The sequence below is a fragment of the Lepisma saccharinum genome, chromosome 6, assembly GCF_977018435.1.
Source record: "Lepisma saccharinum chromosome 6, izLepSacc3.1, whole genome shotgun sequence".
NCBI classification, from domain to species: domain Eukaryota; kingdom Metazoa; phylum Arthropoda; class Insecta; order Zygentoma; family Lepismatidae; genus Lepisma; species Lepisma saccharinum.
The window spans coordinates 71,563,960-71,591,232 of NC_139234.1; the positions used below are offsets into that span (position 1 = coordinate 71,563,960).

Below are 27,273 nucleotides of genomic sequence, written 5' to 3' on the forward strand. Positions count from 1 at the left end.
AGAATGAAATGTGTGGCACACAGAGATACTGTTTTGCGAAAACAATTAATTGTGTCCTGTCCCAGCATCTCTGGAGCAAAGCCGCGCATAGCAGAAAAGAAGGAGGGAAGGGGGGGGATCAACTGGACAGAGCGAAACAGTGCACGCTGCTGGGAAGGCTGGTAACTGCAGTGGCTTTCCTCCCTCCACGCAATCCCGTTCCTATCACGTGTTCATCGATGCTGAGATACTTGTTTTCGTTCAACTGCTCCAGAGATAAGTGGGACAGAGTGTAGTTCGCATACATGTAGCAAGTAAAGAAACTTATCTCAGAATGAAAATTCCACAGAGTTTTAAAACATTTGCTTCAGCAATGAATGACTGGAAACGGATCACATATACAATTCCCTTGCAAAAATCTAGTAGTCTAAAACTAATTTGAAGACTTGAAAGTATCTATTTATTAGATTCCAAGTTGTAAGGAACTATTTCGTAAATGTTCATGTAACCGTTATGAAATTAAAATAAATTATTCACAAGCTTAGATATTATAATACGCAGAAAGAAATTCAGAGTAAAATGCATGTGTATAAAATAATTGTAGAAGTACAGAGCTATGTATATCAGAGTATTGAATTTTCATTTGCAGGATAACGTCTACAATATTGAGGCGAGAGAATGATTAAGAATTGTTGCTCCAAGGGAAACGAAGGGCGTAGTGTATTGGTTCTTGAAAGCATTGATTGCGGTCTCAGGTTCGATCCTCCATATTAAAAAACATATTTCCCCTTCTATTAAGGTAACATTATTTGTAATAGCAGTGTAAAGTGGCTACATTGTTCTGCATCTGAAATGTATATATAAAAAAACAAATAAATGAATTGACACACGTTCAAAGGGATATTTTCATGTATAAGATCATGAATTATGATACTCTAACGATAATTCTGTACTCGTTTAAAGACATTGACAAATATTAATGAAATAACTCTTTATATTTGTGGCAATTCAGGATATACTAATTTTACCCCTTTTCCCACTCGAGATCAATGCAAGGATACCTCCGCAAATATCGAATGAAAAGTTTTCAACATGTGCAATTCTCCATTAAATGTTTTCTCCGATTCGTTCTACCTTCGTTTTCTTTGTTACAAACAAGTATTCTTTGCACATTACATGTAGGAGGAGAGTTGCATCTACATTTCACGTTCGTCGGCTCCTTCTACCTGCTTTCAGGAGTGACAGCTTGTAGGGTAATGGTTACCGTTAAGGATTGTCAACTTGATGGTCGTAGGTTCAAACCCCTCCGGTGGCAGAAAATTTTCGTAAGTTTTAGACATATCTTATTGTGTTCATTGTCCACGCTGTGTGAAACGGAATGATTCAGTTTGGAATTAACGATGGGGGGAGGGGAAATATTAAATTACAACATCTTCATTTCAACGAAGCGGGAATTGGAGAAACATTGGATAAATGTTAAAATTACATTCATGTTTTTAGTGGTATAATCGCATGTAAAATCAATGATCTTACGTGAAAGATTTCATCTTGCTCTGAAGTCAGCCAAAAGGCATATGGCACCGATCTAATACATTCTCCAATACATTTCAAAATGTTATTGAATGTTTCATGACGACAATTTGACCAATGCATCAATTCTTGACGCTGAGACGATATTTTCTGCAACTACCTCTTCTCTTCAGTCCTTTCTGTTCTTCTCTTCTCCTTCTCCTTCTTCTCTTCCCTCCTTCTGCTCTGCTTTTATCTCATATCGCCTTGCCTAATTTTCTCGCATCTTATCTCCATCCCACTCATCTTCACTCCTCGTATCTCCTCTCCTGTCTTAGATTTCCGACTCCACTGCACTTTTCTCCTCTTCTTTTCGTTCTTCTCTTTTTCTCTCCTTTACTCTAGTCTCCACTCCCCTCTTCTCGTCTCCTCTTCTCTCATCTCGTTTTCCTTCTCTTTTCTCTTCTTTGCTACATTTTCCTCATTCCTCCTCGATTTTTCCTTTCTTCTCACTACTTCTCCTCTCCTCGTCTATCCTCTCTTTCTTCTCTTCTCCTTTCGCTTTCTCTTTCTCCTCTCCTTTGTCACCTCTCGTTTTCTCTCACCTCTTTTTCTTTCTGTAGACTCATCAGCGATGAAATACTAGAAAACCTATTTTTTTCTTTGAGAAAGAATTTTGTCACATGCGATATAATAGTGATATTTTTAATACTTTTATACAATAATACTTGTTTTTATTTCTTTCGCGTATTTTATAAACATCTATTGTGCATGTGGCAACCCTGAATTTGAGCCTAACTCTACACGCAACCCACCAACGCCTTGTGTAAATTGGGTTGCCTAGTTTAAAATGTCGTTGTCCTAAAACTTTTGAGAGACACTGTACCAGTGTAAAATAATGAATAAACAATTTGTCGTATGAATGAAAGACATTTTCTTTGTACACTTTAGTTTTTGTTACATTTACTAGCTTTTATCCAACCTTTATACGAACGTCATTTTCTCCGCATCATTTTATGTCGCTCATTTAAACAGAGTGAGTGCAACGATGAACACGATTTGATGAAGGCGATAAAAGATCTTACCAAATATCCGAACCCGTGACTGCTGGCTTCGCAGTCTCCTATGTATAAAAAATTAACGTGCCTGCGATGTACAGCAACTTCATAACAAAGGAAAACATGGAAAATAAAGTGCACGTAAGGGATATTATGTATGTGTGGGAGTTCAGGCAATAATTCATGGTACGAACATAAAGTTTGATAAAATAAAATAAGCATTCGTCAATTACAGCATATGAACAATGCTTCCGTGTGCACAACAATTCGCTTTGTAACCAAAACTTTCGGCTCACTTTCCGTGTCAAAGCTGCTGGCTGAACGCAAGTTTCAAGGGCTGTCGGCGGCGTCTGACAACAAAACGCACGCACTTCGTCCTAGCAACGAGACGGAAAACGCGCGAGCCAGTTCCCAAGAAAAAACAATTCGGTCTGTCGTTTTCAATTCGCAGAATATGAAAAGATAAGATATTGAAATTTGATTTTTATTCCACGCTCATCATTTGCATATGCGCATCGCCATTGGGCTGACCATTACCGAGATTGCAGCACTGTCATTAAAAATTAATTGTGGTTGTTCCACAAATGATAGCAACATTTATATGGCTGAGATATTTCCACATAAACAAGCTTCAATCACAAGAAATATCATATTTTAACGACTGATTTACAAGAAGCTATACACACAACTGAATTCGACTTACATAAAAAAACACGAAAAAAAATACTTTTACGAACATTTTTGTCTGAATAGAGGACAGACAGAGCTAAAATCAATTTATCTTGCTTTTGGCTAAAAGTAGACACTTCTGGTATTCCAATTAGGTATGTTTGACTTTTTCCCTTTCACGGAGTACAATTTTACACGTACGTAGAGGGCTCAATATATTTGTCACGGATAGAGTAGGTTCCTAATAGAGAAGTTGACAAAAGTACGTTGGAACGGCATTTACAACGGCGGAAGGGAAATTCCCCACGTTAATTCTCCTTCGGGATGAATGCACTCGAATTTTATCCGGCATTACTTCAAACCAAATAACAGCGCATATAATGAATTCTACGCATGAGCTAAACTAATTTACAGGCCGTGTTATCACAGAAGCTGATTATCACAAGGGATCTTCTTAGGTTCTCATAAAGGCCTTATCTTGGAATATTTATTGAAGCAGCAAGTTCAAGGACAATGGCAGAGTTGCCATCCTACAACGGCGAACAATTGAACATTTTTTCTTTCTTTTCATGAGGCCTTGTTATGACGTGCTTCCTAAATAGTGCAGTGCTGGGAGCTTTACGGAATGAACACGACCGTAGAAGAGAAAGAAACTAAGTGACGTGGGTTTCGCAGCGTGCAGAGAAAGTAACCTAGTTCAGTCAATTTACAAAGTGGTTCAGTTCAACACACAGATTAATATAAATAGACCTACACTTTAAAGTGGGTTGTATAGTGGCAAAGGTACTGGTGAACGCTTTTGGAAGGTACTAAACTGCCAACCTCTCATGTACTGAAACATGGGAAGTGCTGCATTCATGCAGTCTAACGAGGTTCTGACGCCTGAACCAACATCCAAGTTTCTAGTCTGTGTCTTCTCCATGTGTGTTTGTGATTGTCCTTCTATCGAACTCACCCAATCATCAATCATTCCGGTCGGCGAAATTAGCTAATAAGCGGAAGGAAGGTGACGTGAAATAAAACGAGTACAGTTACATGGAAAAGCGTTCTCTTTCGAACTTGAACCCGAGAACCCTCAATTGATTACTATTTGTTGGTCTTTGTTCACCAGTAACTCCCCACGGTGTATTTTTGAGAGACTACATGTTTGTGGGGACCATGTACAATTTCCTTCTTTCCCTTGCCTATTTTTCCAGCGAAGTTCCGAGCACGCCAGCATGTGTATTGTTTCATTCCATTGTCTCCTTCCGCCAAGTTGCGATTTCAATGTTAGTTTTGTAAATATGTCTCCCAACCCTACTACAGCTGACAGACAGTACTCTAGTTACTGGGTGATGCATGAATTAAAAGCTGGGGGATGGACATCGGAAGCCTTCCCCAGAATAAACTAGAGCTTCAGGGTGAAAACAAACCTTGTGTACAAAAGGAATCAGTGAATGACGTCACCTACTTACACTGCATGTGCCAACAGCGCCAGATGACGTTGTTCAGGCGGATCTTGTCTTTCATCTTCAACCGAATCCCTTTGAAGCGGTTCCATTTTGGAGACGTCAGCTTCTGCCTAGAAATAAACAGAGAAAAACGCGATTCAGAAATTGGAATAGCCAAACGTTATGATAAGAAATACTGAAAGGAGAACCAGTGTTAGCATAGACATAGTTTAGAAGCATTCCGGGGCGCATTTTCTGGAAGGTTTCCCAACTGCTGACGTCTGTTTACCACACGAGGGAATTGGGTAGGGCATAAGGGGGAAAGGATGCCATCTAGGAATAGATCTTCCCAAACACGTATATCGATTGCTTTGATTATATATAGCCATCTTCTAGCAGCCTATCTCCAAGTTACTTAAGCACAAAATACTTCGTAAAGGTAAGGAAATGGTGAGTATTCTCGGCTTCGGCGCTAAAGGTGCTGATTCGATCACCAGGGACATTAAAACTATACATTTCATGGAGTGTAAAAATTTAAAACTTCGGTGCTGATTAGAGTACTGCATCGGACTACTTTCGCTCGCTCAAACTCGTTCGAATCTCCCACGCCCGAGCGTGCTACACTCGAACGTATCGCAGAATGATTGACAACGTCCCGTATTTCAGAGCCTAATAAGCAGCACTACTGACAACGTAAAACCTATAGATGGAAGGAATCCACTATATGCAATTGCAATTCTAAATCATTATTCCGTATATTATTATGTAAGACTCAAATACAGCACATATGAAAGTATGCAATATCCACAGACCGAAACGTAACATGCTGACAGACTTGCCTAAAAAATGATAATAATAATAATTACAAATATCGTATCACATCATTGTTCGCTTACCGAAAAGGATAATATTCTGCGAAATAATAAAATGCAGTTATAACATTCAATCGAACATCATTTCAATGTGACAATAATCGTAGAAACATAAAATGTCAGCCTAAGCAGTTTCAGCGCATAATCCATCTATTTCATTTTCACATATCTCGGTAAGATGCACAAAACTTCATTTTAACATGGAGATGATGATTATATTCACCTATTTTTTTAATTTCACTTCGTATTTTACTTCACGATTCATATTTGAGATTCCACTACCATAGACAAATGACGGAAATACGTGTACTAATAGGGTTCGAATGTATTTCGCTCGTTCGGTCGTTTTTCGCTCGAGCGGAAGAACTATCAATTCTGTGTGCCATCTAGCGTTGCCCGTGCGAACTATTTGCAACACGAGCGAAAAACGAGATCAAGTAACAACCGAGGAAGCCAGTTAAAAAAGAAAGATGGAAATCGAAAAGCAAGTAGACCATTGCACAACTGTGTTAGCTGGAATGTGTGAAAAATCTTAAGATAACTTTATGCACATACGATTAAGTTCCAGGAGAGATGAGCTGCTGAGGGGAGTTTACTGGTACAGAGGTGGATAATACATTTTAGGTAGAAAAGTATTTATAGGGCTATGATGAAGGCATGGACTTGGAAATAATAGTTCACACAGGATCTACACTGTATCAACGTGGATCTCTTCACCAGTGATTTATCAACAATCACCTCAATTTTTTCACAAAGACCTCATTTTCGGTAACTGTGGCTCTAAATTTACACTTATTCCCTAAATATGAACTAACAGTCCCCGGATGAAAAATTCTGGATAAACCCCTGCGCTTCACCACCCTCGGACGGTACCTTTAACGAAGGCCAGGTCTGCTTATTATCACTTCTTTGTATCTTTCCTTCCATTCCTTATCTCACCTCCCAGTCCTTGATAACCTAACTATACAATGAAATGTTACTTAAGTCAGTCAATCAGCCTCTTGTAGTAGCACAGTACTATCACTGGAAAGGCACACCATGCTGAAAGTACATTGTACAAGTGAAGAGGTGTGATGGATTATTATAGGGTGTGAAGCAGGCAGATTATCTTCACAAAGTCCCCAGTGACGGCAACAGAAAAATATAGCGGGGAGCAGGTCCGTACCCAAGTCTACTATATTTGGTAATTTTAGTTTTATAACCATTTCTACGAAGCTACTAAATGTTCCCAATTTGGTCGGGACAGTTCACCATTTTTACTCCCAGTTTTGACTTTTTTCGAACTGCAGTCTTGATGAGAAAATGTCCTTTTTGTGTGGTTAATTCACATTCAGACATGTTCTTCATTATAAGGATCATTCCATAACGTTGGTGGTCACATTCAGGGTACGAATTCCCATGGCAGAAGGGGAGTCTCCCACCAACCATCTTGTTCTATTAAAACGTTTTCCCATCAAAATTTTCCGAGGGTACGAGTTTGTGTCATATCAACAAAGATAAGCAATTAGTTTTGTCTTCAAACATACTTTACTAAGAATAATATGATAAACACATACAAAGAAGGAAGAACAAAGAAAGATGTCTGCCTGTGTGTGAATGTTGCATACATCTCTTGTTCTCTCTCTCTTTTTTAAGGGCTGGTAACAGCATGACTTGTACAGTCACAGATAAGATTTTAAAATTATATCAAATTGGTCTAGCAAGGAATGGAGCCGTAGCTGCGAAGGGGGTTGTCCCTGGAATACAGAAATTAGATCGACCTGTTATTTCTCCTACATTTCTCACCTCCTTTCGTCGGGAATAAAACATAGCACTTACATGTTAATTTCATAAGAAACTAATGTCTTATTAAATTAAGTTTCTCATTTTTTCCTCCACCTAGTTATCTTTCATTTGCAGATTTGAACAATAACACACACTGCTTGAAAGATGATGATGTGCGATGCACAACCGACTGTCCTTTTATTAGCCACATTTCTTGAATGCTAAGTTTTCTTTTCGTCGGATTGAACGGAAAAGAGTAGGTACATAAAATTTCTACAATATCTAAGTATGCCAGCTACATCTAGGTAGGGGGGAGTGCAAATTAGGTGTGGGGTGTGTGAAAAATCTGTCCTCGTCCTGGGCGCTGAAATCCCTAGCTACAACTATGATAAGGAAATATTTCCTTTCGAGAGACCAATAATATATTTACACCATTATAAAAACAACACAATAAAAGTATGAAAATGTAATTATCATTATTAATAAAAAGCAATAATTAAATAAAATCTCACATTTAGCTATTAAAATATTTCACCTATCTTCTAATTTTTAGATATTTTGAACCAGTTGTTAAACGAATTAATTTGCTAGTATATGTTTATAAATATAAATAAATTCATTAATAAATTAATGATATTAATTAATTATTTAATAATTGATATATATTTCATGACAAATATATATTTGTATTTATTTCTATATATAACCACTGTCTCGGGCTTGCCCCCCCTAAAAAAAACTTGGTTACGGGCCTGGTGGGGAGGTATACATATTTATCTAGTCATTCTTGTGTGCTAGGGGTAGGTCGATCAACTGATGGTGTCCACACCGTCCCCTTTGGCGCCGTAGCTGTCTCCAGCTGAGTATGGTAATCTTGCTAGTCAGCTAAACTAACCGTGTGGGGAATGAGAAAAAGGGCATGAGAAAGGGGGTTTGGGATGGTCTGACGCTCTTCGCGACAAATAAATTAGTTGGGCCAATAATATTGCGCTTCGTCAATGGTCGAATGCAGCTGATAGGCTACTCGTATCAAAGTGCGGGTTCAATTGTCAGTTTTGGGCGGCAACGTGACATTTTTACTTCTGGTGGGGCGGGGGTATGGGAGACACTTCTGTAAGTAATTTACAGAAAGGAAGGGAAGAAAAGGAAGCGTATGCAACCACATTTCAGAGCAACTGGGAAAACAAACACTTGCGTTAACTCCACGCGATTACGTAAGTACTTGGCAAAAGTCTAGAGGTTTACAGAGACACCTGAAGGTCAACGCTGAATGAGGAAGAATCACATCCACAAAATCACACAATTTTCTGATTTTTTAATTAAAAAAAAAGAACAATTACATTATACTCTGCTTATTAAATCGTTTGGAACTGACATTAAGGCAAAGCATAAGTGCATCCACGCCGCGCTTCAGGCAATTTGATTTAGATTAGGATTACGAAGTTAAGCGTTAATGTCATTTTTACAGGAAAATAAAAAAATATACTTTACTGATGAAAATGTAACGAAGTTACTTTTGCGAAAAGGTGGTAGGAGAATATATGCAGCACGCATGACAGCACGAAATTAAAGCACTAAAAATTGAAAGTTTTAGTAGTCCTTCCCTGTCTTCTTATAAATATTTTGAATTATTGAAGGTACGTGCTCCCCTTGCCAGTACTAATCCTCATGGCCTCACGTGCGCTTTCCCATTTGCAGTACAGGCCTTTTCTCCTGTTAACGTATGACGTGGTTCAAGTCACGAGACAAAGATGCAGTTACGTGCCAGGGCTTCTGCGAGGATGAGAGAGAGAGAGACGCCACCTGTGCCTATCCCACGCAGGGTAACCTTGGGACCCGTCCAGCTTCATGTTCCACTGTATGTATTGTTGCATTAAGTTTCTGCATAGAGTTAAAACTTGGATGGAAGATGGAAGAAAGGGCTAGTAACTTCGCGTCGAAGGAACGGGAGGTGGAACTTTCGCGCCGAAGAGGAGGAGGGTGAAAACTTTACACGGATTGGTTGATTTGGTATTTTAAGTCCACTTTATGCAGAGTAAGGCTAATCAGGACTGGACCTACAGTTTAAAGTGGGATCCGAACTACTATGTGCCTCCACCGGGTATCGAACCCGGGACCCCTTCTTTACGCGGAAAAGGATGCACGCCGGATTCAGGATTTGCCAATTCAGGAAGTATGGAAATTCCATTGAAAACAGTGCCATCTCAGAAACTGATCTTTACTATTTGGAGATTTCAGTCAAATGTCTTCCCAACTCAGGAAGTATAGAGCGACCACAAGAGAACCTTCAGCCAGAAGCCTTCGCGCACCTTCCCCTTCATCCGTTGAACTCTGGCCATAAGGAAGCTTGCTCCACTCCCCTCCACGTGGGAATATGATGCACAGGAGTCAGGGCTCCGCAGGTTCTTTTGCGTGTGGTTTCACTATACTTCTGCCTGCCTCTAGGGCAGAGGTCTACGAACTTCCAGAACCACTGAGCTGCTTCCCACACCTGGCGAGCTACCAAGGGTGGGTTGACTTTTCATGATTATTTCTTGATTTATCAAGATTTAAGATGTATATTCAAATTATTCTTTTTAATTTCCCTACAATATGCACAGGATGCTATTTGTTAAGGAAGTTTAAAGACGCGTAAATATTTTTTTTACAAAACAAAAAAATCCGAAAAGTTATCGCCTAATCATTAGGACGTTGTTAATAAGAAGCATAACACTTTCATGCATATTTTATGTTAATAATCAAGGGGTTCTCGGTTCGATAACGATTTCATGCATTCAAAATGTTCATCTCAGTGGATTCAAAATGTTCATCTCAGTGGATTGAAATGCCGAAATGTGTATTCCGAACTGCATGTCATATTTTCAGTTCCACTTTTGTCTTGCATTTTTTCAAAAATATCCTTTGGGGACAACATATAAGTCATATAAAAATGTGAAGGTGGAGGCTTTGAGTGCTTGTCGTTAGTTTTAGATCTTTCCAAAACAAAAACACTTACTCAATCATCAATGTGTTACATATGAGTTTTCTCCGAGTAGTTCCAAAATCTCATGTCATCAGCTGGAATCGCAAATTGTAGTCAACCCCTTACGAGCTACTGTAAATGACCCCCTGAGCTAACGGTAGCTCGCGATCGACGATTTGGCGATCCCTGCTCTAGGGGGAACGAACTGGCGTCTAAAATCATTGACATTGCGCATATATTTCGCTACCCCCTCCTCCCCTCACATCATCATGTTCTTCGCTCCCGCATTACATCCACGATCCACCCCTTCCCTGCTTTGCATCGAATCATCAGCCTTTTGAATCCCGGGTTGAGACATTGGTTTTCATGTTATTTATAGAACTCGGATTTTAGGTTTTAAACCTATTTCTTCCTTTACAGGTATGTAAAAAATAATGTCAGCGTTTCGTTAAAAAACGCAACAACTGATAACGTTTTATACTGCCTAAAAAACCTATCTTGCTTTTTAGAACCTATTTTAGGTTTATGCGCCTAAATGAAGCCTTTCTTTAGGATTTTATATAGTTTTGAAGGTTTTACAGGATATTTATGTCACACAGAGGCATTTGCTTTGTTTGGTCGCGAAAAAATTCAATCACGAACGTGTTTGAAACGTACTCTTGTCGATTTCACTTCCTCCAAGTCCATGGTGATTTTTCAAAGCTCTAAACAAAGCAAAATGACTGGTGCCACTGTTGCCTGTAGAATCCAAGGTGGTCTGATCTGTGTGGTCTTCCTCACTTTCGCGTCACTTCGGTGCTTTGTGGCATTCACGCCTTGCAAACTAACATTTTAACATCGAAGTTTGCACCACTGACTATGTTTTTGTTGAAAGATTATTTTCAGCATAGAAGATGATCCTCACAGACAAAAGTTGCGGAGTTTGGCTGTCGATAACATGAAAAACGATTGTTGCCTAACTATACGGCGAAGAGTGGATTTTAATAGAAAATTTCAAATGTTAAGTTCTGCATTCGCCGTAGGGTTACGCAACACACATAACGTTATGCAAGATAGTGCATATTTCAGGATATATGTGTCCCAATTTCATTGCCGGTGACTATACCTAATCAGTATTTTTCAGGAATTTTGAACTATTTTAAGATTTTTTGAACCTACTTCCAGATTTTTTGAGCCTAACTTTAGATTTTTAGGAACTATTTTAGGATTTTTCGAACGTATTTTACGATTTTTAGAGCCTATTTTAGGGACACTTTTTAGAACCTAAAAATAGAAGTCCGCAAAAGTGCGAAGCGATTTCGCATAGTGTAGCTTCTCTACCAGCACTTGCGAATATCGAAAATTTGACCTTATGAGGAGTTTACTGAAGAATTTAAAATTTGGATTTGGACCTTTTATAGAGGCCCTCTAAGAAATTATAAAAGAACGGAATCCCTAGTTTGTATTTGTGTAAAGTCTTTATGTAAGGCTTCTTCGTCTTGACGGTACAGAAGGCTAAAATTAAATTATTGTAGTTGTTGTTTTTCTCAGTTCTAACTTATCCCATTCCACTTCCTAGCCTTGAAAACATAGTAAAAAATTCATGGGAATCATTATTCGGAAAAGTGAAGGTACATGAAGCAGAGGAACGGACCACATTCTCCTTCTACAAGCAAAGAATCTAGAACATACTCAAAATACATTAGCCGAAATAATAGTAATTTTCCTTTGTTCCTCCTAATAACCCCACGTAAGTTAGCAATATTAGGTTAATACAACCATATTTACGGCATATAAAGTGGGAAGGTGGCCTCAACGAAACTTTCTGTAAAAAACAGTATTGTCCCTACTTTCTCTGCAAATGAAAATAAATGTACATACATAACGCATACTTATATCAAAGGTATGACAGGTATACAGTGCTTCCAGATCGTGTGCAGTAACGATGAAAACATCTTTCAAAAAATGACCCTTACCTCCTCTCCCCTCCTCCCCTGAGGCAGGTAGAAGTGCTTCCTGAGTTGGGAATGTATTCCACTGAAATATTCCACCCCGAAACGATCAGTCTTCGTCACAGTTTTTAAGTTGAGAAGAAACTTACGGGAAAAATATAGATATTTAGCACCCTACAAAAAACGGGGGGCAACGTTAAGAAAACAATAACTGCGGCAGAAATTTAGAAATGTATATCTCTTCACGGGAAACTTAACACAAAAACAAGAAACTTGACGTCAAAACGGAAAATTTTCAGTGTTCTCAAATTAATTCTTACAAATTATTTCTTGTACATGTGAAGCCATCCTTAGTCACGGATAAAAACTGATAATGTTGCTGCAACGAAACGCATAGGATATTTACGGAATTAAAAAGTAAAATTAAAATGTATATAAACTGCCGTAAATTATTATGTCATCCATGCATTTAATTCTCTCTCAAAAAAAAAAACAAAGAGCGCATTTCTAAGATGAAATTAAGGACTGTTGAAACAGGGCTATTGTACTATTATTAAGTTTCACAAGATAGTTTTTGCTCAATGTGCTCGGCATGGTTATTCTCAAAAAGAAATGGACTTTTGTCGTTGACTGCGGAACTTCACAAAAACAGCATATTTCACTAGCATGCGAACCTTATACATATTAACAGTCCGTGTGCTTCCTTGGTTGATAAGAAGTTCACAATATAATCGGTGACCTTTCCTCCATATACATATAGTCGCTATCTCGTGCCGCAGAAACTCCTTTTCCGAATGCAGATGAGAGTAACGGACGAAATATTGAGAAACTTAAATAAAGCCCCCTACCGACAATAGTCAACAGAGAAATAGGCCCCCCCCCAAAAAAAATGGTTGTCGCTGCACAGAATTGACACTTTGACGAGGAATATGTATATGTGTGTGTGTATATTTGAGTGAGGGGGTGGGGTGAGAGTCGGTAATACGTAAGGCTGGAATAGAGAAAACATCTGCTTGGACCCTTAAATTTTCGGACAGTTTGCCTTGAAAACCTGAAACTATAGATACTTGAATTTTATCATGGTCCTAGTGACCACCCTGAATCTTTTTCATGTTATCCACAGACAAACTCCGCCTTTTGTCTATAAGGATTATTTCTTATGTTGAAAATTATCTTTCAACAGAAACATAGTGGTGCAAATTTGAATGCTGAAACATTACTTCGTAAGGCGTGAATGCCACAAAAGGACCGAACTGACTCGAAAGTGAGCAAGACCACATGGATCAGAAGTTTTCACTTTGGACTGTGCAGGCAATAGGCGATTGTGTGCAAAAACTGTGAAGAGAAGGGGGTGGGGGGTGGGGCAAGGACAGTTTACTTTACCTTAGTAGACAAGGCTTAACATTAAGAGCAGTGGCGAAGCGTGGTGTCGCTGGAAGGGTAGGCACAGGCGTGTAAGTTCGTGTTGTTATGGGTGCGACATTTTTTAAATATAAAAAATTATAACCTTTAAAGTTATTTTTGAAAATGTAACAACATATTCTTGCATCTATCAACGTACCTGAATAGTAACACTTGATGTGTGCCAACTCGAAAATCGTATTTCTTGATTTTATTATAAATTGATGCTTTAGATGTCATTCCAGTGGCAGTCCTCAATGTTCCGATGCCCCTTCTTTCTTCCTATGCCCGGTGATAGGCTTTTATGATTGTTTTTGTAGCATTCCAGAGTAACATAAGTAATTATTCCCCTTGCTCACTTCACGCTCACAACAATGAAAGCCGGTCCCCGTGGCGGAGTGGTTAGCACATAGCGCTACGACGCCAGGGGTCGTGGGTTCGAATCTCGGCTTGGGCATGGAAATCGAGGAACTAACGAAAACGCAGAACACAGGGATAGAAACATTTTTGCACCCTCGGAACAAGTTGCCATTCTACCCTCACCTTCCCTTCCCCCCCTTGTTGGACACCCCGCGCTGGACAAGAAACAGATGTAAAGTCCAGTTTGTATTGTGTGTCCAGCGTTGCCAACCTCCCAATCAGGAAAAGTGTGTTGATTAAACTCTTAAATTTTGCTAAATGCAACTAAATTGTGCTCGGATGAGCCAGGGTGCGAAGGAGCAGACCCACAGACACAATATATATATATTTCAATTATCAAATAATTCAATTATATTATAATTATATATATTATACATTATATTACAAAATATCGATTGTCCATTCAAAATTCAATTGCAAATTTAAGATATTACTACCCTGCTAATCCTGTGAACAATGATTTGAGTGAGTAGGGGGAGTGGCCAAAATGAAGACACATAAGATGATAATTGCCAACATAAAAATCACATCTAAAAGCTAAGAAGTTTTTTTTTATTTATATATTTATATAATTTGCGGTAGTTGACGAAATGCGATGAGAAATGGAGAAGAAATAAGAAATCGGAATAATTTCTGTGTTCTGGGGATTGCTGGGTTGAGTATCCTTAGAAACGAGGCTCTGTTGTTCATTCTTTGTGTGTTTTTTCGATATTATTCCCGTCAAGTATATTCGACTTCAAAACTAATTGTTTATCTTTTGTTGTTACAACAATTTTTCCCCCCGGAAAAGTTTGGTGGTGGTGGGGTTTTAGGACAAGATAGTTGGTGGAGGGAATTTCCCCTGTCCCCCCCCCCCCCCCTCGGGATTTAGCACCCTGCTTAGGTCTTAAGTTCATTTTATGCATCTATTTTGGGGGCAATTGTGATGTGAACATGCGTTGTTGATTAGTTAAATAATATTGGTAATTTCCTCCATTAAATTAGTTACTATATAATTGGTTCAATATAACGCTTGAAAAAGTTTGAGAAAATTCGACGACTACAAAAGGCGACGGCTTGTTTTATCTGTGAGCCCAACTTTCTAGCAATTTCCTTCAATAAAATGTTTCTCGTGAGCTAAGTAGGGAAAGATAAAGAAAATATGAAAAGAAGACGATCGACCAGATGTAGCTGGATCGGCATGCTACCTTTTGTTTGAAATAAATAAGATCTGCGATGTTTTTTAAAATTTATTTTTTCAAAATATATTCCTCTGAATTCAATTTATCTGTCTCCCAGGGGCGCATGTTTATAGATGATGCTATATTTTACCATTATTCCAAACACAGGGTGCTAGGTGCCAATGAAGTTCAAATGTTACTACGTTTAGCGCAATTATTCTAGGGTTGGTATCACTGCGTGAGGCCGGACTCACTGTGTCCATTTCGGGCGAACGCGCCCCTGAAATTATGCTTTCCGCATGAATCACATAGAATGTTATGGGACCTGCTGAGGCCCTTGGAGAAGTGGCTCAACATGCAACGATATTATCTCTGGCAGGGATGGAAATTTGTGAAAATTATCGTAAGGGCTAGAATTTCAGTTTTCTTGTATTAAGGCGTCGTTTAATGAAATTATAATAAAATAATCCGTAATAGCCAAATATATTAGGGTAGGCCCGGCCTCCGGGCCTCTTATGACGCTTCGCCACTGATTATAAGAGTCCATAGTGCGGGGACACTGCAGGTAACAGTGGCGTCAGACATTTTGTTTTGTTTGAAAAACATCATAACTTGGAGGGAGGGAAATTGACAGAAAACATGTTTCAAACACGCCAGTCATTGAATTGTTTTGTCACCAAATCGAGTAAATAGCTTTGGGAGATATAAAAATCCTGTAAAACCTTAAAAATATATAAAAACCTCAAAAATGTTTAATTTAATCACATAAACCTAAAACAAGCAAAACAGGTTATTGTAGGCACTCTAAAACTTCGAAGGTTATTGCGTTCTGTAATGAAACGCTGACATAACTTGTTATTTCTTATTTACCTGCAAAGGGGAAAAAATAGGTTAAAAACCTAAAATCTGGCGTTTGGATACATTTACACTCAAGGATGAGTGAGACTCTCATCGACAACTATCTGGCAGAAGCTACAAACAGCAGTAGCACAAAATAAACTAAGAAATATCCTTGAATCAGGCAGATGAAGAGAGGAGGTAAGCATCCAAAATCAAAACTATTTTGGGGGGCGATAAAATGTAAGTGGAGAATATTCCTCCTGGCTCATCTACTCATGCGTGTGCATAGAAGCCAAGCTTCCGGCTTTCGTGAACTTCCTCTCCCTCGCCAAGAGTCGAGCCTCTGCCATCTATTAATAGAGGCTCCGGGTGTGGATAACCTCTGGACACCAGGAGACGGATTCTTCCGCAGCCGTTCCTAGCAACGTGTGGCTACCACTGCCAAAATAAATACGCCTGTGTTCAACGGTCCCCCACCCCCAAACAGTTATCGTCAATTCAATTAGTTGTGGAGCAACAACAGCTGAAGATGTTTCTTAAATAAAATCTCTCCTCTGTACACCAATCGCGGAAATTTTTATTTTTCAAAGTTCATTTACCGAAAGTTTGAAGCCTGTCATAATGACTCTTTCGATCATCGACAAGGCATCTGTAATAGAAATGTTTCAATTTATAGGTTTGTTGTGTGCAACTTCAATTTTTCCGTGAGTACGACTTGTAGATAACAATTCCCATCGACTACCGAGTGAGGAAACCAAAGACTTGTAAATAAACATTAGATCAACAGGAGGCTCTGAGTATTTAATCCATTGCATGTTGAATGAAAAAATGAATATTTGAGCCTTAAAACACAGACTAGCATCCTTGTAAAATCTGTGAGTCCAATCAATAATCTAATACTTTCGCTATTGGCAAATAATATAAGTCACTCGAGTGCGGAGGAAGACTGAGCATAAGTGGGTAATCTGAATGTTGTCCAATATAATATAATGCAATGAACAAACTAACACGGTAATTATATTGCTGTTTAAGAGAGCTGGAATAATTGTAATACATGTGTTGAAACAACGCCGCAGAGAAAGACGATGTAAACTTTAATGCAACGTAATCATGAAGTTACAGTAGTGAAGTGAATGGCGTTCGTGCATATAATGTGGAAGCTTTATTTTTGCAAACGAATTCTACTCTATGCGCGGTACCAACATACAGTGAGTCACAAATCTCTGAGTCAATTCACTACAATAGGCAACAACTCCCATGACCCACGTTGTTGGGAAACTCTTTTTTACAACTCAACTGGTTATACATACTTTTCAGAGTTCCCAGCTAGAGCTGGGTCGGGGACCAGCGACTCTTGGTCTTCTCTCGCTTTTTTGCCCTTATGCGGCACCAGAGATTGGTTCGGACCCCCCCCCCCCTTCCCCCTCGAAATATATTTCTAGATACGTGCCTGTTTAGAATGTATGGGTTCCAGGATCTTTAACAACCCCAGGGTTGATTAAAGGTCCAGGAATTGTGAATAAATTCAATTCCCGTCCGGAAGAGAAAATCAGCAAGTGAAGTGTAAATGGGTTCTAGAACGTAAAGAACAGTTTCATGTTTAAAGTATTTCCATGAACAGTTTTTCCGGCTGAATTTAAATACGGCAGGAATATTTTTTCCGGCTGAATTTAAATTCGGTCCAGGAACATTTTCCAGCTGAATTTAAATTCGGTCCAGGAACATTTTCCAGCTGAATTTAAATTCGGTCCAGGAACATTTTCCAGCTGAATTTAAATTCGGTCCAGGAACATTTTCCGGCTAAATTTAAATACGGTCCAGGAATATTTCTTCCGGCTGAATTAAAATTCTCTCCAGGAACTTTTTTCCGGCTGAATTTAAATTCGGTGCAGGGACTTCTTTCCGGCTGAATTTAAACTTGGTCCAGGAACTTCTTTCCGGCTTAATTTAAACTCGGTCCAGGAACATTTTTTTTCCGGCTGAATATAAATTAGGTTCAGGAATCCTTTTTTCCGGATCGATTTGAATACGGTCCAGAAATCTTTTTTAAACAAACAATACGCAAGTTGGACAGACTTAAATCGTGCGAGAAAAAATGTTCCGGTTCTGCAGCGGAACCCAATAGAACTACCCATTAGAATTTACGGAAAAAAAAAAGATTTAACGAAGAAAAGTATGAATGGTTGTTCAGTAACAAACATCTAAAGACAGAAATTAAGTTTGGCAACGTTACTACAGGACAGCGGATGTAAGTCAGCAAACATTCACTTCGCAACTGAGATTGCAGTCTCACCAGGAAGACACCCTTGAACATGATTGGCGGAAATAGAGATCAGCCGCCAGTTGGGGTGGCGGTCAATATAGAAAGTGACAAATATCGTTGAGCAGGGACTAGTTTTGGTTCCAAAATAAGAGAGGATGGCAACAGTGCCAGTTACAATGTTAATCACATTATGTGCTATTAAACAACAACTCCTAAATGATGTGCAAACAAAGAGCGGCACGCGAATATCCGATGTTAATCGTAGCACAGGTCAAGGAAACACCATGCTAATGCGACATCAGCGCTCGAATCAAAAGGAAATACACGCCAATACAAAAGCACAGAGAAATAAACACGTTACCCATTCACAAACGATTTATCGTAACATCAGAGCAGGGGCCTAATTACTGCCTACCGCTTCTAATACGATACATTCATCACCTGGGCGACTGGATTTGTTGTTTTAAGTCCACTTTATGCACAGTAACGCTAATTGGGACTGGACCTACAGTTCAAAGTGGGATCCGAACCAATATGTGCCTCTACCGGGTATCGAACCCGGGACCCCTCGATTACAAGCGACGACGCTACAACTGCGTCGAGTGGAGAGAGTTTGCTTTGGGGTTAAACAGGAAACGGAATTTGTACATTTACGCACGGTTGGTTAATCGCAAGGACGAGGATGAATAACGATTAGAAGAAATTAAATAGAAAGGGTGGTAGGAAAAGAAATATACAATAACAGAGTAAACAGAAGAGGAGAAGGACAGAAAGATAGATAGACAGGTCAGATGAGAAAACACAGATCTAGAGAATATAAGAGTGATGAGATAAAGATAAGCCAGGGGGAACCGCTTCACAAAATTTGTAACTGTCTATTATATCTCGAACTCGTCTCGATTCACAAACATCTGTCCCATCTCGAGTTATAGTTAAAGTCTAAACAACATATATGGCGTATCATAGCACGAACTTCAATGGAATCGCTACAAGCTAGAAGTGTCCTTAACTGTGGTCGTAATATAGTCAGCCTTGTTCCAAAGACATACAACTGCACATTGACGCCTCGATTCTACAATACGAACCCTTGAAAACGGAATTTTATTCAGAAACGATATGAAATCAGGCAGCACAGGCTCACAATTTCCAGTAATGGATTGTCTTTGTAATTCCTAAACAAAATATATGACTTATCTACGTATAAACAATCAGGTGTCTATGTGAAAGACATGACCGAAGAAGTAGCATACGTAAATTTAGTTTAGGTAAATTTCTCAATATCATACCAAACACTCGAACGAGACCGAGATACATGACACTACTTCGTCTCGTCTCGAAGGGTCTCGTGTAGTTTTCGTCTCGATTTTTAAATTTTTGTCGCTTATTTTCCATTTTTGGATAATCTCTACGATAAAGATGAGCGGCGATAAGATGACATTCACGACAAGTTCCATAAAATTTACATTCGTCTTCAAGCTTACAAAAAACGATACGCAACCATTTTTAAGTGAGCGTTCATGTCGTGACCTTTCCGTGCTATGGTTTGAGAAAAAAAAACATGGCGTGGGTAAACAGGCACTAATAAAGTTACAGACCTATGGTACAGTAGGGGTGTGCGGGTTCCCGAAAAGTTGGTACCGGAATCGCTAGAAACATTTCCCGTCCGATGATTTCCCGACTTGCCTGGATCCTGACCATTCGGGAAATTCCAATTGATCGTGTGTAAAAGTGTTAAATTTTGGATGTTTTCTGTACTGCAAGTGTCTGAAATTCCTTGAAAATGGCGTTTTTTTTATTCCAGAAATGCAAAACCAAGCCATAAAGAGTAAATTGTGTATAGAATTCAAGATTTTCAGTGGCTGGAAATTCTGAAAATTTCCGGTCCCCAAAGGTGAGATTTTACGATTTCCCGTACCGACCAAAAACTTTTCGTCGCTCACACCCTTACTGTACAGTATTAGAACGTTCAAGAAAAATAATTCCAGTTTTAAATTTGTATAATTTGTACCAAGTTAGATGGATTATAAATTTCAGTTGTGTGCACAATAAACATATTCATGTAAAAGTAACCATGAAATACACATTGGACATTATCATAATTGATAGTCATGGTAATATTTATGGTAAAAATATATGATTAGACTGTCATTTTTCAGTCAACTTTTTACAGTGAGCAACGAGTTTTACATTTACAGGGAAAGAAATGCAGCTACACATTACAGGCAAGGTGAGGAAGTTCCAACCGTGCCTCGTATCACAAAGACCGACCTTTAATCGAATTCTATTGATTGAGAGGTTGAAATTATGAGCCACTCCAAGAGAACTGGATCTGTCTGGCTAGAGGCAAACAAGGGCCGGATGTCAATACGGCCAGATGACAAGGCGGGTTGATGGAGAGCCTCAATGCCAGCAGATTATAGGGGGCGCAAACACGATGGTGTTTTCGAATACAACCCGTCAACAGCCACGCGGGACAAACTGACGAACAATTATACTAATTGCTGTCCAACAGCGAGGTATTGTACTTTTCAGTTTTCACAAGCCCACTCTTCCAATAAATACGAAGGTTGTCCGGAAGATAGGACGCAGCTGGCAACGCTGCTGTCAAAGCACCAGTTTATGCTAGTTAGGAGCATTTCTTTGTATAGTGGAAGAAATATAAACACTTCCAGCTCACACGATATGAGAAGTGACGTTACGAGTTCGTAAGATGAATGGAAATCGTCACGAAATCGAGCACTTAGCGCACTGTTTACGTGCTCGTATTCCAACATGGTTGCCAGAAAATAAACAAATTGTAATCTCGCGCTAATTCACATGTGTAAATCCCCTTTATGCTCAGATAAGGCTAATCTGGAGTGGTATTACGGTTTAAAGGAGGATCTGAACAATTGCGCAATGTGTCTACGCTGGGAATCGAACCCGGATCCCTTGATGCTAATTCACACTTTCTACGAGTGAAAAATATGTGCAATTTGGCACAATAAGTCTGTGAATTAAAGACATGAGAATTTATACAAGAAACAGGATATCATTACGTATATGGGTCACGCCAAGCGTATTTTCCAAACTTTGGTCACAGTAGTCCCCCATTTTTAAGGAAGTAGGATGTTTTCGTTCAAATACAAACCTGGATTACAAAGCTACTTAAAAATAAAAAATAAAACAATCCAGGACTGGAAGCTATGGAAACTACAGCTCAAAAGTTTTGTAATCTGAACTAATGAACTTTAGATTAAAGTTTTCGCAGAGCAAATTGTAGCTCAAGCGATGTCCCAAAACTTGGCTACCAAGTCCAAAAAATGTAGTCTACGTACAATTTTTTGGTTTTCAATCGTTCATTCTAATACGACGATAAGAGAGTAAGTAACTCAACAACACTGCAAACCAGAAAGGATTAGCGTTGCGACCAACATCGAGAAAATGTGTATACGTTCCACAGGCTGTATTTAATTAATACAAACCATCTGTCTCCTCTTCGGAGGGATTATCTAACAGATCGAAGCTTTACCGATTCTGCTAACGAGAAATGTCAATTGTGGACGCGTTCAAATAGGCAGGGTGGCAAACTGTTACTTTCCTTGAAAGTAGTTTTTGGTAACTTAAATGTAACCTTTCCTTTCACACATACACTTAAGAGACCCGAATTTAGACGTCTGGCAAAATGTGCACAGTTGCCACATGCTCGCAACTTTATGAGCAACGAATAATGAATATAACAGAAACAGGAAACAGGGGTGCCGATAGGGGGGAATTTTTTGGGGGGGACAAAATTTTATACTTTAGTTACCAATTCTACGTATATATCTTCACAAAAAATCTTCGATTCGTTTGATTGACATGTTATAGATTTTAGTTTTTCTTTTTTCTTTTGCATTTTTTATAACTTAGATGAAGTTCAAGTTCCGAGAGAGCTGCAAGCTTTTAGAAAGATATATTTATAAGTTCCGAGAGCTGCAAGCTTTTAGAAAGATATATTTATGTCTGTCGGACACCATCGACCTAAGTGATATTGGAGTAAGAAAGTTCGAAATGAAACAAAAATTAACAGTAATCTCTTTCAAAAACTGATTAAAAGAGAGTGAAAGATTAGGTACAGAACACATGACGGGTTCTGAAGAAGTTATGGATCAGCAGAAATTGGTTGAGAATGTTTTTTCTTCTTCTTCTAAACCATACCGTGTTGTCCAGTTTTCGAGCTTTCCAAATTTGCAGGTATTGTATAAAATGCTGATCCCCATACCAGTGACAAGTTGCTCTGCAGAACTTACAATGAGTGTCACAAGAATAATAAAAAAACAGACGCCGTTTGTGTGTGGCTGATGAGTAATGTCTACCTTAATTCCATCCTGTGAGTCCGATATTTTAAAAGTGGTGCAAAATGAGGAAATTATCAATATGTTTGCTGCAACAACTACGTAGCATCAGAAGTTATCATCATTTATGTAAAATGTTAATTCAATCAATGTCAAAGTAATATACAATATACACGTAAATGTCTAGTATGTTGTAAACAATACCTAAAGTAAACATATACTGATTAAATATGTCTGTATTATATTGTTCCGCAAATTTTGGCTGACCTAAATAATTTGAGTAAATAATTCGACATAAAGGGGGGGAGCGGGGGAATGTTCTACCTTTTTGGGGGAGTGCGTCATAGGCCTTGGGGGGATGGGCACCCCTGACTGCCTTCTTTCGTTGAGGCAAATTGAATGTAAAGTTGCGTCAAACAATTTCAGACAAAAGGCGAGCGAGCGCATGCGCACAGTCTGCTGAAACAACTGCCAGAAGCTTGTACCTCACGAGACGAAAGTTAGCACATTTCTAATATGTTGTGTGCTTAACATAGTCTCGGTCTCTTCTGAGGTTCGAAATGCATAAACAACATACACATCGTGGAACAGCACAAGCGTATCAATGTCGTTAAAACAACAAAAAATCTCAACAAAAAAATGTTTTCGTTTAACGCAGTTACGATGCTACACGAAGAACCGAAAATGCGTCAACTGCACTTTTCACAGCGAAATCCATCAAAGTGTACTTATATCAGCTGCTGCTCCACGATGCACTAAGAACGCATCAATTCAGATCAGACACGTTCATGTCAAAGAAAACAAAATTACACGTTTGACTGTCTCAATTGGTTCACCAAAAATGCATCAGTCTTTATTTGATGCATTTTAGGTTCTGAGTGTAAGAGATCTCGTTTTCCTGAATATTGCAGTCACGCAAAACAGGCTCGCTATGGCCACCAATGAGTTGACTTTGTAAAAGGCATAATTTATGACTTATCTATAAATAATCGGGTACACATCTTCTTGGTGTCGAAAGAAGCAGGCACTAGAACTATATTTCGGGAGGAATCTGAACAAAGGATCTTAAATGTAATAATAATAATAGTTTCTAATCAATAGGTTAACGAGATAAACATGTTTATTATTAATGTCATTAAGAAGACAATAATAATAATTCTTATTATTACATGAACAGGGAAAAAGATTATATGAGAGATGTAACAGCACGTATCCATTATCCAGTTTGCATTTAGTTAAGATAATTACAATTTGTATACAAACAGCTGTCTTACGAAAGAAATTAATGTCGAAAATGTTTTAAGTTTGTTATTTATTGAATACCAAAAAGGTAGTTAGGTCCCAGCTGAAGAAACGATTATTCTCATGCGTATTATTATTAGTAAACAGTAGTAGTACGCATACATTTTCGCAGGCACGGTCAACGCAAAGATGTGTAATCGCAATTTACTCCATAACTTGATGTAAGTTCTGCGGGAATAAATCAACATAATTTTTCTTGCTTAATTTTAGGGCGGGAGGGGGTGTCCGGATCCCCCCTCTAAATTCGCCCTTGGAAAGAAGCGAGGTAAATTTGATTTATGTAGGTGAAGTTTACACATGTAACGCCACTGTCTCGAACGACAGTCAAGTGTTGGTCTCGTTTCGGTACAAACCCTAATGTTATGATAAAACAGTCTCTGGTGGAGGGGTGTAAGGGGTGATCCTTCGGAAAGCACCCAAATGTCAACCTCACTTCCACATACGTAGTACATTTCTGGACTGAAATTAGGCGGGTGGCAGAAGTTCGCGCTGTTACCACGTCGGAGCACAAACCAGTGTGCCACGGTCGGTTTGACGCTCGAACTAGGCAACGCAGCTCAGTTGACGTTGCCACACCGTGAGCGGGAACCAGCAATTTTGTCCCGCTCTCCCTTTGCTTTTCCCATATGTGGCAGTGTTGCCACAATATGAGGGCACACTTTCCCTTTCCAAGGGGCAAATTTCCCTTTTTGGATCAATTTTTCCCTTCATCTAAGCAAATTATATAATAATAATAATTAGTAGTAGTAGCAGCATTATTAGTGGTGGTGGTGGAAGCAGTAGTAGTACGTAGTTAAGTATTCCGTTGAATTCGTTATTCGTTTGAATAAAAAATATTATTTAAAAAATCACATTTCAGTTTCATCACTTCCTGACCAGATGTTCCAGATTTGAATCCTGGTCAGGAATCCATTTAATCGTTAATCCTCATCGTTGCTATTTATCTAAAGATGATTAAAGCAACGTACAATAAACGTAAAGGAGCAGAAACAAGTAGGAATAGCAAAATAAATAAATAACATAAAAATGTGGATATGAAATTCAAAATTAGCATAAACTGTAATAATGTAGTCAGATGATCTTAAAATTTTCCTGCAATTGTGGTATTTTTCATCGAAATTCCCTTTTCCCTTTTGGCTAAAATTTCGGTCCGAATTTCCCTGCAAAAGGGAAATTTCCCTTCATGTGGCAACGCTGATATGTGGCACCAGCGCAATTCTGCTCGGCCGCCTATTTTCATGGCAGTGGGTTTAGTGAGGTTCTGGCGTCTGGCCTCTCAGCCAGTATAATCCTCTGTGGCATTTGTAAGTCTTGTCCATTTGTGTTTGTGACTGTCCTTTCATCCTCATTTTCACAATGGGCCTGGCCAAAGCAAACTATTGTAGGTGGCAGCACCCCTGTTGTGTCCCCACGCTTTTGATCTGCAATTGTTCTCACATTTAAATACATGGGGAATTTGATGCCGAGCGTGATGCTATTTCATTAAATTGCAAGTTTAATATAATTTTAACCTCAGAAATAATGTCTGAACATGATACTTGAATAATTAGTGCTGTGTAAGTAAGATTTTTGAAAAGACGATCGTCAACAACAGAAAAGATATCGGAACTCAAAAAAAGCCTTAAAATTTGCACAGCACTTGTTTACGTCACTTGCAATTTTCACAATTTAAGTGATCTATTGTTGTGAATCCGGTAAAGAATAATGCATAATAATTCCACGCGACTGTACTTTTGTTTTTATAGTTGTTTTTAATAACTGGCTTTTTTTCTCATACTTTTCCACGTAGCTAGTAAATATGGTCCTTTGTTTTATAGACACACATTTATCGTCAAGAATAGTTATTACAAAAAAATATGTGTTCTTCTGTTTCATGTCTCGCAATTTTAAAATTGTTGTTACCGAGAAAAAGAAGGACGAAAATACGAGGGGAGAATGTCTACTTAATACAATGAAAACATACGTTAATATTAAATTATCGGATAGGACATAATGCCAGTCATAGAGTATAATAATAATATATATATCATGCGTTTACCACTTAATACATTTTTCTTTATAATTTTGGAAGTTTCTTCGATTCCTTCTCCCGCCGTTGAATTACACATGCTCGCAACCGGAGAGAATGCAAAGCATAGTGTAAAAATCTAAATTTTTGTATTATCAACCCATGTCAGCTAGAGACGACCCAAATTACGTCAAGTTTAGTGCTCTTTGTGTATAAACGTACTATATTTAGCTCGTTTTCGCAACCATTCCGTTGCGCTTTAATATATTAATCCTTAGTTTCAGGAGAATGTAATTTTCAGAAACTTATGACAGGCTACATAATCTTAAAGCTTTACTAAACCCATTTTTATTATTGATTTACACGATAAATTCTTACCTTCGTTGAAAATAACGTTTTAATAACCATCCCATCGCGCTCAAATGTAAAGCTTAGGGCAATCAAATGACGAACGAAATTATTTAGGGACACAACAGGGGTGGCACCGCCACCGGAAAAGTTTGTCAATGAACAGCCCCATTAGCCAACACTAGAGTTGGAAGTGATCGAAAAAAAAAACGTTTTTTTTTTAATTTTTTTTTTTTTAAAAAAACAGTTTTTTCCCGCGGCTTTTTTGGTTGGTCTTTTTTCACAAAAGTGTCTTAAAATCAATGAAAATACAGGAGTTGGCAGTATTTTTCCTCTTCCGTGGTTCTCGTTTATCTCCCCACTGCAAAATAGACACTCATTTCTTAAATATAAAATTCATAGCTAGACATAAACAGTGTTTTCAAGAAATGAATGGGCAGTTCTTTCCGAGTGATGGGACCGATTAATCGGTACTCTATCGGTATCGGCTGATATAGGCGTATCGGTTTATCGGTAAAATTACCGATTATTTTACCGATACGATAAATATCTGATAATTTAGTGTAAAATCTTGCCATTTTGTTGTAATTTGTATGGATAATCTCCATGACCTACTTTCTAAAAAAGTACATGTCTAAATACCCATTTTCCCATTCAAGTTCAATGGAAAAATACCTCCACAAATATCGACTGAAAAGTTTTCAACATGTGCAATTCTTCATTAAATGCTTTCGCTGATTCATACTACCTTCGTTTTCTTTGATACAAACAAGCATTCTTTGCACATTACATGTAGGGGGAGAGTTGCACCTACATTTCACATTGGTCAGCTCCTTTGTACCTGCTTTCAGGAGCGAAAGCTTGTAGGGTAGTGGTTACCGTTAAGGATTGTCAACCTGATGGTCGTAGGTTCAAACCCCTCCGGTGGCAGAAAATTTTCGTTAGTTTTAGACATATCCCCTTGCGTTCATTGTCCACGCCGTGTGAAACGGAATGATTCAGTTTGGAATTAACGATGGGGCGAGAGGAAATATTAAATTA

The 27,273-nt window shown here is 38.6% G+C and overlaps 1 protein-coding gene across 1 annotated transcript in view; it reads right to left on the minus strand.

The window, feature by feature from the left end:
* Positions 1-27,273, minus strand: part of Mondo (MLX interacting protein mondo) — a 151,067-nt gene that overhangs the window by 52,507 nt on the left and 71,287 nt on the right. Inside the window, exon 2 of the mRNA XM_083124124.1 lies at positions 4,670-4,776. Coding sequence (XP_082980250.1) covers positions 4,670-4,776 — 107 coding nt within the window. The remainder of the gene's footprint in view (positions 1-4,669; positions 4,777-27,273) is intronic.